Raw genomic sequence first — 12,714 nt, forward strand, 5'->3', positions numbered from 1 at the left:
CTCCTGTGTGTGTCCAGCTCTGCCAAGAGGATAAAGTGCATGGAGGAGGACGTCGACAGTCCCGGGGAGGAGTCCTACTACCCCGGCCAGGGCCGATCTCCGGGCAGCGGCAGCCAGGCCAGCAGCTGGCACGATGTGGAGCCAGGTACCCTTTGCCATGGCAACCACACCCCTACAACCCAACCAACCCTCCTCTAATAACCCCAGTCTAATAACCACCACCTCCACCTCCATACACACACACTTCATACACATGGCAACTGTTCCCGGCTGCACCATAGTGATGCTTTCATCTAACGTGTGCAGTGATGCTTAAGGGGGGGGGGTTAACAATGTAAACACAGTTTGTTTGTGACACTGAGGGAGTGAGAGAGTGTGTGTGTGTGTGTGTGTGTGTAAATGTGTATGGAGCTATAACAGAGGAGGCAGATAAACAAAGGGTAGGTGTCTTGTGTGTGTGTGTGTGTGTGTGTCTGTGGCGTACTGTGAGTAGTAAAGTTAGTGTCTGTACCACAAAAAAATGCTTCTCTGTGATTGGCTGGAAGATAAACTCATGTAGTTAAGTCTTAATTAGTGACTGGGGCCAATTAATTTTCCTGGAGCGCAGCAAAGACCAGGCTCTTCTTCTTTTTACCTTCGTGTTGCTGCGTAAGTGCAGAGCAGCATTTCCTCCCTGTTTATTGTTCACCTGTTGTCCTGACCGATTCAGTGTAACGTTCACGTCCACATGCAGCTTTTCACCAGTACAACCACAGAGTCACGTGACACTTTCTTCACTGCAGCATCTCAAAGACTTGTGTTTTTAAAGGCTTCTGTTGAGTTGAGAGAGGGTGATGATGATGATGATGATGATGATGATGTGAACGTTACACTGAATCTGTGTGTGTGAATCCACCTCCCTGTGTAGCAGACCGGCTCTGGTTTCTCAGGCTCACTGGTTGTCACTTCAGGTGCAGCCGTTACCTGTTTGCTGGTTCGGCTCAGTTCTGCTCTCCCACACGGAAAAACATGTAGATTCCTCCGTGCGTCAGTGCAGCCGCCATGTTGGTGCAGGGAAGCCTCCTGACGCATGTGAAGGCAGGAGGTCTGAGTTTCACAACTGTCTTCCAGCTGTTTGTTTTATGTCCCAAATGTTTTTATGATACAAGAGACTTGGTCACATTGAAAATCAGCATGTTCAGACCAAAGCTCTATGAGAGTGACAGTGGTGTGTCTATAAAATAATCTTTGCAATGGGCTTATACTCCATAACTACACATCCAGTTTGTTCTTCATGTAAAATGGCTGCCATAGATCACTTTTTGGTGAAATAACAGAAACATACAGTACTACAGTGTGGACGACCCCAGTTCCGAATAGGTTGAGATGCTGTTTCTCAGTTGCTACAGTGGGAAACTCTGTTGAGACATGTTGCTGCCATCTATTTCAAAATTGCCTTATTTTATTCTTAAAATGGTTCATTTTCCCAGTTTAAACATTTGGTATGTTTTATATTTTCCAATTTGAATAAAATATGAGTTTATGAGATTACAAGTCATTGTTTTTATGTCGATTTTACACAGCGTCCCAACTTTTTTGGAATTGGGGTTGTAGTCGTACTTTTATTGTGAAGGATCTGAGTACTTCCTCCGCCTGTGTCTCTTATGTTTGTATCGATGAAACTTTCCATGCAAACAAAAACTCAATTAGGTGCCAGCATTAGCAGCTAACAGGCTAACATTAGCAGGAGATGTAAACAGGACCCCCCCCACCTCCTCCACCCATAAGTACTTTAATTGCGAGCTGTTGCCTCCATGTCTCCCTGTCACTCAGTGTATTCATGCTGCTTTTCTTTCTTTCCTCTTTTCGTTTCTTTCCTCCGTCTCGCGTTGGAAAGCCGGATATAAGCTACGTGGCTCGCTAGCTAGCTCGTTCATCTCCCGACAAGGTAAAGAATGTGAACACGCCTTTTTATTTCCTGTCTCCGTGTCTGTGAAGCCGTCACCTCCTCCACCTCCTCCTCCTCCACCTCCTTCTGATGGTCCATGATACCTGGGTGGTTTGTGGTTTGGTGTCGTGACGTGTCTGGTTCAGTCTGGTGGATGTTTTTTTTTTTACTTCCTGCCGAGCTCCTCCTCTTCTTCCCCTTTCTTCTTCTGTCCATCCATCCCCTCACGCCTCTTCTCCTCTCCTCTCACCTCCTTTCCTTCCTCCTACCTTGTTTCCTTCCCTCTCTCCTTTTTTTATTGTCTCCTTGTCTTTTTCCTTCCATCCTTTACTCCTCTCTTCTCGTTTCCTCCGCTCCTTGTATTTCTACTCCCTTTATCTCCTTTCTCCTCATCTCTTCTGCTCCTTTTGATTCTCCTCTCCTGCTCCCTCTCCTTCTCCTTGTTTGCTGTCTGTGTTTTAGTCATGATGCACCCGCGGGTGTCACATCCATCGCCCACCTGCCCTCACCTGTCCCACCTCACCATGACCCCACCCATCTGGCAGCATGTTGATGACATCATCGTGGCTGTGTAGTTAATGTTTGATGTCTGCGAGGAAAAAAAATGGACTGAAACTGTGCATGAACCCGAGTGTATGAAGGTCTATGTTTATTAGCTCTACACACACACACACACACACACACACACACACACACACACACCTGCTCCTCATCCAAAGGTATATACATATATCTACATATATATATATATATATGTGTGTGTGTGTATATGTATATGTATGTATATATAAATGTGCGCGTATGTGTGTGTTTGGAGCTGATATCTTAGGAATAGGCATAGGAAGACACACAGACAGTCAGTCAGACAGACAGTCAGTCAGACAGACAGACAGACAGACAGACAGTCAGACAGACAGTCAGTCAGTCAGACAGTCAGTCAGTCAGACAGACAGATGTGTACATGGGGGGTGAGAAAGGAGAAAGTGCTGAGCAGACTCTGCCTCGATCCCACCTGACAAAACCTCTTCAGCTGTTCATCAGTCTCACACAGACACACAGCCTCCTCTCCTCCGTCCATCACCAGGTTCATCCCTGAAGCTTCGGCTCGGACCCCCAGTGGTTGGATAGTTTTTAATACCACGGCCAAAAGTTGACAGACGTGTTATCTGGTTAAAGCTGTTAAAACAAGACTGTTTCCAAAGTTTTTTTGTTTTTTGTTGGAGAGGTTTTCTAAAACTGTTTGATCCATCCAACTGTTCAATTTTATTATTTAAAAAATTATGTATCTTTGCTTTGAGAATATTTTTCTACAGTTTATTTAATTTCATTTTATATTATGTTTAAATAATTTTACAAATCTAATAAAGACACCACATATTTTTTATATAATATACATTTTTTAAAATGTCGTCATTTATAAATGTAGTTTTAAAAATAGCTTATTTTAGTTTTAGATTTCTTGTTTTATATTTTTATTACAAAGTTTGAAAAGGTAATTCTTTTTTTAAAAAATAATATTCTTGCATTTATTATTTATTGTATTTTTATTTGAAAAGAATATCCAGGCAGTTTTAGGATGAAGTTGAAACCACACTTCCTGCGGCCCTGTTGTCCCCCCCCCCTCCCCCCTCCCACTGTGGAGGTGCATAAAAATGTAAAAAGCAAACAGATTCGCTGCCATGACCCGCTCCTCATCCTCATCATCATGGTTCTTGGCAGGGATGCCGTCGCCCGCCGGCGCTCTAAAGAAGTCAGAGAAGTCTGGTTTCTGCGGCGCCGTGGCTTCGCCGAGCAGCGCCTCCACCTCCTCCTCTTCCTCCTCTTCCCCCCGAACGGCTTTCACACACCATCACCGGCCCGTCATTACCGGGCCTCGAGGTGAGGTCCGCCACCAGTCAACCCAACAACACCCCCTCTCTAACCTCCCCCTCACACACACACCTCTTCACCCCTCCCTCCCCCGTAAGTAGCTGTGGGTTTTGTCAGGAGGAGGCGCAGGAGAGCAGGTCAGGAGGACGTACCTGAGACACACACCTGTAAGCTTCAGGCAGGGTTGAGTGTGTGTCTGTGTGTGTAAATGTGTGTGTGTGTTGTTATAAGTACATCCTCCTCACCCTCACACCCCTATCCTCATGCCTCACCCACTCCCAACCCATTTTCCTCCTTATGCTGTTTTTTTTTTTGTCCTGGATAAACAGTGAAACACACTTCCTGCCTGTCAGTGTGAGTGTTTTTCTACGTTTCTACGTTCAGAACCATTACTGTGACACTGTTTCTTCACCGTGAAGATGTTTCTGCACCATGAGAACGTTTCTACACTGTGAGAACATTTCTGCACCGTGAGAACGTTTCTGCACCGTGAGAACGTTTGTCCACCGTGAGAATGTTTCTACACCATGAGAACGTTTCTGCACCGTGAGAACGTTTCTACACCGTGAGAACGTTTCTACACCGTGAGAACGTTTGTCCACCATGAGAACGTTTCTGCACCGTGAGAACGTTTGCCCACCGTGAGAACGTTTCTCCACCGTGAGAACGTTTCTACACCGTGAGAACGTTTGCCCACCGTGAGAACGTTTCTCCACCGTGAGAACGTTTCTACACCGTGAGAACGTTTGTCCACCGTGAGAACGTTTGTCCACCGTGAGAACGTTTCTACACCGTGAGAACGTTTCTACACTGTGAGAAGGTTTCTGCAGGTTTGTGAGATCTGGGAAAAGGAGAACAATGTATAATGTAGGCAGCACAAGCTTCCTGCAGCTCTCCAACACCACAGTAACAGAACCTTTAAAATCCCAGGTGTTGTCCTGGATGTGGACCCTGGGAAGACCCGTAGTTGCAGCCTGGTGGTTGCGTCAGTTTGTGATCCAGCTGCTGCTCTCACTGGTCGCAGGTTATTTGTTGCTGGACATTTTCCAGTCATCTGTGGGAGGAAATCCTGCTCATGCTGGAGCAGATTAGAGGATTGGGGATGATTTGTGGGCTGATGGGAGCATCTGAGCTCCTACAGACCACTCGTCTGACAACTTCCTGTTTCTTACGTCTGCATTAATCCTGCTCAGTGAGGCTGTGATGTGACCTGGATCCAGGGCTCAGTTTCTCTTCCTCCTTCAGGCCACTCTACCTGTTCTCCTCCAGCCTGCTCCTCTCTGCTTCTTCTGATCCTGTTTTTTCTCCTTCTGCATCTCTTTCTTTAACCCCCCTGCTCCTTTGTTCCTCTTCCTCTTCCTCATTCTGCTGAATGTTTTCACCTCCATCCACCTCTTCTCCTCCCTTTTAGTTGATAACTACATCTTCTCTCCTTCTCTTTCTAACTTCTAACCTCCTTTACTTCACTCCCTCTTCTCCTTTGTCCAGATCTTCCTCTCCCTTTACCCTCCTCCTCTTCCCCTCTTTAAATATTCCCATCCTCCTTTTCCTCCTTCCCCCTCGGTGCGAATGAAGGAGCTCTGCAAGTTTAATTCCTCTTCTTCTTTCGATCATTTATCAGTCTGCCTCCTGATGGCAAATATCTTCTTCAAGGAGTTGGCAGAGGAGGGAAGGAAGGAGGAGGAGGAGGCAGAGGAGGAGGCGGAGCAGGGCATCTGAGGCAGTGAAGCGATGCAGTTTGCAAAGTGGAACTAATCCCAGCTCTTTCTTCTGTGTTCGACATGCAGGCCGCCGCTTCCTCGACACCACACACAGTGTTGTGATGCTAAAGCAAAACAGGATTCAGTTTGGCAGCTGTTTAGGTTTTGTCTTAAAAATATAAATTTGCTTCAGCAAAAACAGGATGATTCGAAATTTTGGTCACTTTCTGTTAGTGGCACGTTTTTAATCTTCTGAGCATTTTGAGCAGTTTTGAGGTTCCAGCTGTCACCCTTTTTGTTGAGTGCAGTTACCATGGTTACAGCCGAGGTTTGTGGAACCGAAGCCACGTTCACGTTTCCACTAAAATCCTCCTCATTGGTTTGAGTTGGAGAAGCTGCACTGTCAGACAAGATTAATGCAGGTGTGTTTTTAACCAAACACCTGGAGGAAGATTTCCACAGTTTTAGAAGTACACTGGTTGTTTTTGACCTGTTACATCCCTGTCCACTGCACCAAAGCTTCGAGGATCAGAAATCTGGGCATTGTTTGTGTCTCCTTGTCTTATAATGAGATTGTAGGTGAGTTTAGTCCATAAACCTGCTTCCTCCAAGAAGCTCTAACGTCAGACGACAGAGACGGAAGATGCTTCTTTTTAACGGCAGCAACAGGTCAAACAGCTGAATCAGCGTCTGAGCAGCAGCGAGTTGGTTTCACCGATTCTCACGGTGCAGAAATGTCTTCAGAAACATCCTCACTGTGCACGGGCGTCCTCACAGCAGCGGGTTTGAACTTCAATTTATTCACACAACACAACAACATGCACACAAATTCACACGCAGGTGGTTGTGCCTGCACACTGAGTGAGATCATTCCTGTTCCTGTGCACACACAGTTTCCCAGTGTGTGTGTGTGTGTGTGTGTGTGTGTGTGTGTGTGGTTATAAGTATGTATATATATTGTGTGTGTGAGACAGAGGGCAGAGAAAGCCATCCATCCAATGATTACTGTAAATACATTGGCCGCAGGGTGTAGACACACACACACGCACAGACACACACACACAGTGGGTCAGTGTGTATTGTCAGAGTGATAAATCACAGCAGACTTTAAGTGAATTAGTGCAGCAGCTTTAACTCTCCATCCATCCCTCCATCTCTCTCTCTTTTAAATGTCTTTCTATCCTCTCTCTCCATCACTTCTAATGTCTCTCTGTCGCTGCCTCCTTCATCTCTGCTTCCTTTCTGTTTCTCCTCTCGCTCTCTCCTCTGAGATCTATACATCACGTCCTTAACGAGGCCTCGTCCACTAATGAGCAATCACAGAATATCAGACCAATTAGAGCCTTAAATAGAGAGGAGAGGAGGAAACGAGAGGGGAGAGGAAGAGATGTGAGAGAAGAGGAGGTAAGGAAACAAGAGAGGAAAGGACAGAGGAGACGAGAAGAGCGTCAACTCTGCCTTCCTTACACTCTTGTTGTGATTGACAGCTGGTGTGAAGAGGTGCATTATGGGTCATTTCACCTGCTCTGCTGTGTGTTTCCATCACCTGTATTTGCATGCTAAGCCACGCCCCCTTTAAGCAAGTTCAAATACTCCACCTTTTCCCCGCCCCCATCTCGTTTTCCTCTTGATAACTCTTTGTTATTTCTCACCCCCCCCCCACCCCACCCCACCCCCCCTCCGCACAGCGAGCCCCCACGCCCCCCCCTCCAGCCTCCACTTCTCCTCCTCCCCCATCCTGCAGCAGCCCGGCTCCTACTTCTCCCATCCAGCCATCAGGTACCACCCCCAGGAGACGCTCAAGGAGTTCGTCCAGCTGGTCTGTCCTGACTCCGCCCAGCAGGCCGGACAGGTGGGCCTACTCAACGTAAGCGCGCACGCACACAGATACACAACAGCACATGCACACACACAAATACACGATAACAGCAGAAATGACAATATTCAATAATACAGAAATATACAAATATATACAATAAAAAATAACACAACACAAAAAAATATACAAAACACATGGAAATAATCAAAAACTGTAGTAAATGCATAAAGACTCAAAATACACAAATTCGTGGAAATAAATGCTTTGTGTTTTTACAAAAAAGACACATACAGAAAATCCAAAACACAGAAGTCCACAGACACACACACAACTACATAGACACACATCTGAGCCCAGTGTACAAAGGTGGGATCAGTTTGCAGGAGCAGAAAACACTGCAGTGTGTGTGTGTGTGTGTGTGTGTGTGTGTGTGTGGCCTCTTGTCTGCAGTGAGACAGTTGATATATCTGCGTCTAGACACTGAATCAATACACCCTTCACCACCAAACCACACACACAGACACACACTCTTTTGGTTGCAGATGTAGTGAAAACTGCAGGGTTAAGTGTAGAAGCACAACAAGTCCTGGTTCATGCAAACAATCCACCACACACAGTCGCACACTGAAGAAAAGTCGACACCAAACTGTTCAGCAACTTTCCCTTGGATGCGTCGCCTTTAACAGCAGACCTGACGACCTGATTCGATTCACACACTGAAGTGAAGTCATGAGCAGTGAGAACAGACCAGAGATCAGTCGACCTGAAGAGACTGAGCGATGTGCAGTTTTTGTTCTAATGAGAGACGACAAAATGTCAGTGCAATGACAACAAGGCTGTTCTATTGTGTTCTGTTCTGGTTGGTTGTGCGCCCTTTAGTTTCAGTTCATAATGAATCATTGACATCAGATAAACACCAACGTTGACGCTCAGAAGTTGGAACCTTTGTTTTGAGAAACACTGTTGTTTCCCTGAATAGACGACTGTGCAAATTTCACACATCAAACATTTCCTGGTTATAAAACAGGATCCAGGATTTATTTTCCTCATTAAAACACCTTGAACTGGACACATCTTAATGTTCTTTGGCCTTTCTGTGCACAACAGGAATAATAAGAAGCTGCAGCATACAGACAGAGTCACAGCCACACGTGGACTCAGGTCCAGACGTCACAAACCGGTTCACCTGCTCCGTTTGTGTTGACGTCAGCCTGAGATAGTTGAATGAGACAGTGGCACACCGAGCCAACACAAGAAACGTGTTAGCCATGAAACAACAACGTTAGAAAACATAGAAGAAAGCTGACAAGTGGGCCGACACTGAAGTCCAGGCTTTATTTAGTTAGACAGGTCTACATGGAACAAACATTTCATCACTACCAGCTGTTGGTCACGTCAGTATTCCCACTGGCAGCCTTAGCAGAATAAACCGGTTGTAGTTAGAGGTACAGTTTCAGGTGAGGACACCTAATCAATCACCTGATCGATCGACATTCTGGCTCAGTCAGGAATGTTGTCCATAGTTTGAGTAGATTCCGACATGTTTCTGTGAAAACGTCTGTCGTAGATGATCTGGTTTAAATACAGGCCTGATCAGAGGAACTTTAAAAAGCTCCAAAACCTTTTTGTATCCACCGGTTCCGGTTCCCTAATCCACAATAAAGGTCTTTGAATAGAACATGTATTCAGACCACACACTGATGTTCTTGTGAAGCTGCTCATGACCAAACACCAAACATGTAAACACACACTGTATAGAGACGAACACATGCTGGATATAAACCAACATCTTCTGCAAATAAATGAACATGCACAGCAAATATACAAATATACACAGGTGTACTGCGTGATGTGTACAGAGGTGTAGTATTAAATACACAGGTGTACTGCATGATGTGTACAGAGGTGTAGTATTAAATACACAGGTGTACTGCATGATGTGTACAGAGGTGTAGTATTAAATACACAGGTGTACTGCATGATGTGTACAGAGGTGTAGTATTAAATACACAGGTGTACTGCACGGTGCATACAGAGGTGTAGTATTAAATACACAGGTGTACTGCATGATGTGTACAGAGGTGTAGTATTAAATACACAGGTGTACTGCATGATGTGTACAGAGGTGTAGTATTAAATACACAGGTGTACTGCACGGTGCATACAGAGGTGTAGTATTAAATACACAGGTGTACTGCATGAGGTGTACAGACGTGTAGTATTAAATACACAGGTGTACTGCACGGTGCATACAGAGGTGTAGTATTAAATACGCAGGTGTACTGCAGGATGTGTACAGAGGTGTAGTATTAAATACGCAGGTGTACTGCATGATGTGTACAGAGGTGTAGTATTTAATACGCAGGTGTACTGCATGATGTGTACAGAGGTGTAGTATTAAATACGCAGGTGTACTGCATGATGTATACAGAGGTGTAGTATTAAATACGCAGGTGTACTGCATGATGTGTACAGAGGTGTAGTATTAAATACGCAGGTGTACTGCGCGGTGCGTACAGTGGTGTAGTATTAAATACACAGGTGTACTGCGCGGCGCGTACAGTGGTGTAGTATTAAATACACAGGTGTACTGCGCGGCGCGTACAGTGGTGTAGTATTAAATACACAGGTGTACTGCGCGGCGCGTACAGAGGTGTAGTATTAAATACACAGGTGTACTGCGCGGCGCGTACAGAGGTGTAGTATTAAATACGCAGGTGTACTGCATGATGTGTACAGAGGTGTAGTATTAAATACGCAGGTGTACTGCATGATGTATACAGAGGTGTAGTATTAAATACGCAGGTGTACTGCGCGGCGCGTGCAGTGGTGTAGTATTAAATACGCAGGTGTACTGCATGATGTATACAGAGGTGTAGTATTAAATACGCAGGTGTACTGCATGATGTGTACAGAGGTGTAGTATTAAATACGCAGGTGTACTGCGCGGTGTGTACAGTGGTGTAGTATTAAATACACAGGTGTACTGCGCGGTGTGTACAGTGGTGTAGTATTAAATACACAGGTGTACTGCGCAGTGCGTACAGTGGTGTAGTATTAAATACACAGGTGTACTGCGCGGTGTGTACAGTGGTGTAGTATTAAATACACAGGTGTACTGCGCGGTGCGTACAGTGGTGTAGCATTAAATACGCAGGTGTACTGCGCGGCGCGTACAGAGGTGTAGTATTAAATACACAGGTGTACTGCGCGGTGTGTAGAGTGTGTAGAGTGTGTAGGGGCCCGTGTGCAGGCAGAGGTGCAGCAGACACAGGGAGGTGAAGCGAGGTACTGGGCCATTATTCTTATAGATTAGCAGATAAAATGCGAGCAGCAGCAGAATTCTTTATGACCAGGGGGGAAAACTGCTGACACACACTCACACTCACTCAGAGGAGGGCAGAGCTGTTACAGGTTCGCCATGTGACCCACCTGTTGAAGTTTTTTCTGTAAAATAATGTTTTATATTTGTCTTTAATGCTCTTTAACCGTGCCCCCCCCCCTCCCCAGCCTAATGGTAGCTCCCAGGGAAAGGTCCACAACCCCTTCCTGCCCACGCCCATGCTGCCTCCCCCACCGCCTCCCCCGATGGCTCGTCCCGTCCCGCTGCCCGTCGACGCCAAGCCGCCCTCCACCTCCTCCACTGAGGGGGGAGGCAACTCACCCACCTCACCCAGTGAGTGCACACACACACACACACACACACACACACACACTAGCTTAATTATTAATCTTTACTTCCAAATCTAAAGAAATGATTCATAATCTGTGAGGAGTGAACGTATTGTGTTTGGATTATATTTCACTTCAGGGTTTAGTGACGATTTCTGTCATTTGGCAAAAACAGACACATCCTGTGCCAGAATATTTAATCCTACAGCACCTCAACATAAATATTTATTGACTGCTTCATTTCTGCCAGAGAAGGATCTTTGTCATCACTCTGACCTACTTCTTAATAATTCCTCCAACTCCTTCCAAACATGAATAATCTGTCAAGGCTGAATAAAAACACAGCTCCATGGTTCTGTAGCACTTCATCCACGTAGGTTTCAAATTCACTCTGCTCCAGAGCGTTTGCTGCCCCCTATAGGAGGGGAGGAGGTATGTCAACTTGTATTAATCAAGAGCACAAACTGTTAGTAAGAGCACAAATTATGTAATCTGTGCTGCCCAGTTTCTAACCCCTGCCCATAAATTAGTTAGAGAGCACAGATCAGTTTGACCAGTCTCTCTGAGCCAGCGCCTGCTGTGAAACCTGCACTAACAGAACTTTTAAACCCAGTGTCTGAGGAAAATCAAACATGTGCAATAAAGAGGAAACACTGAAAAGATGTCATCGATTTTTGATTAGTTTTTTTTTTTTACACACACCATCTATTTTGTTTTCCTCTGTTTCCTGATCATGTTTTCTTTCTGTGTGTGTGTGTGTGTGTGTGTGTGTTGCGCAGCCTACTCCACCCCCACTACATCTCCAGCCCAGAGGTTCGTCAGCGTCGGACCCAGAGACCCTGGCTTTAACATCCCTCAGCAACCACAGGTGAGTCAGAGCGACGTCCTGCAGCTGCTGCTCAGGTCTGGTAAGATGTGACAGTGACTGTGCAGAAGAAGAATTCAGATCCTTCAGAGTCCTCTAGCTCAGGTCTCCTCAGCCTCTAGAGGACCTGAAGACCCCAAACAAACTCCCACCATAAGCCCCTCCTTCCTGCTCTATGCCCCTCCCATCCTGTCCTGGTTCCTGAAGCTGTGTGTGCGTGTGTCTGTGTGTGTGTGTGTGTGTGTGTTTGTCATCTGATTTATGAAGAGTATAGTGACTGGGCAGCCTTGACACACACACACACACACACACACACACACACACACACACACACACACACACACAGAGTGAGGTGGGAGTTCTCTGTTGACAATGCAGACATGTTGAAGTGCTTTGGTGTGTGTGTGGTGGCCGCAGTGAACAAGGGTGTCGATTTATTGACCGTGTCACAGGCCAACACACACACACACACACACACACACACACACACACACACGCTCCTGAAGACACGAGCCAGGTGTTTGTCACTGCTGCCAGAAAGCGGCTGCTGCTATTTCTCCTGTCTCTGTGGGACGGTGCTGTCCTCTCTCGGTTGTCGTCTAATGAGGAGTTTCCTCTGGTTCTGCAGAAACTTCAGGTCAGTGACAGACTGAGGGGAAGTAACATGCAGCTTTTACTAAACTGCCTCCAAACAGCTTTAGTGCTCTTCTGTTTGAGCTTTTTAGGAACCCAGGGCTGCAGCGATTAGTCAGTTAACTGACTGAAAATGTTAGTTTTAATACAAAAATCATCATTTTCTATTTGCACCTTCATCTGTGTATGTGCCGGTTAATGTGCCACATTGTGAACAGCAGCAGACTGA

At 45.9% G+C, this 12,714-nt stretch overlaps 1 protein-coding gene across 4 annotated transcripts in view; it reads left to right on the top strand.

Moving 5' to 3' along the window:
- nfia (nuclear factor I/A) overlaps nucleotides 1-12,714 on the top strand; it is a 109,530-nt gene that overhangs the window by 87,419 nt on the left and 9,397 nt on the right. For 2 of the 4 annotated variants that reach the window (XM_026323045.2, XM_026323043.2), the window contains exons 6-10: nucleotides 18-145; nucleotides 3,647-3,805; nucleotides 7,185-7,363; nucleotides 10,826-10,991; nucleotides 11,767-11,855. In XM_026323045.2, coding sequence (XP_026178830.1) covers nucleotides 18-145; nucleotides 3,647-3,805; nucleotides 7,185-7,363; nucleotides 10,826-10,991; nucleotides 11,767-11,855 — 721 coding nt within the window. The remainder of the gene's footprint in view (nucleotides 1-17; nucleotides 146-3,646; nucleotides 3,806-7,184; nucleotides 7,364-10,825; nucleotides 10,992-11,766; nucleotides 11,856-12,714) is intronic. The other 2 variants (XM_026323044.2, XM_026323047.2) reach the window with 2 other exon arrangements.

This window comes from Mastacembelus armatus, chromosome 4 (genome assembly GCF_900324485.2).
Source record: "Mastacembelus armatus chromosome 4, fMasArm1.2, whole genome shotgun sequence".
Taxonomy (NCBI): domain Eukaryota; kingdom Metazoa; phylum Chordata; class Actinopteri; order Synbranchiformes; family Mastacembelidae; genus Mastacembelus; species Mastacembelus armatus.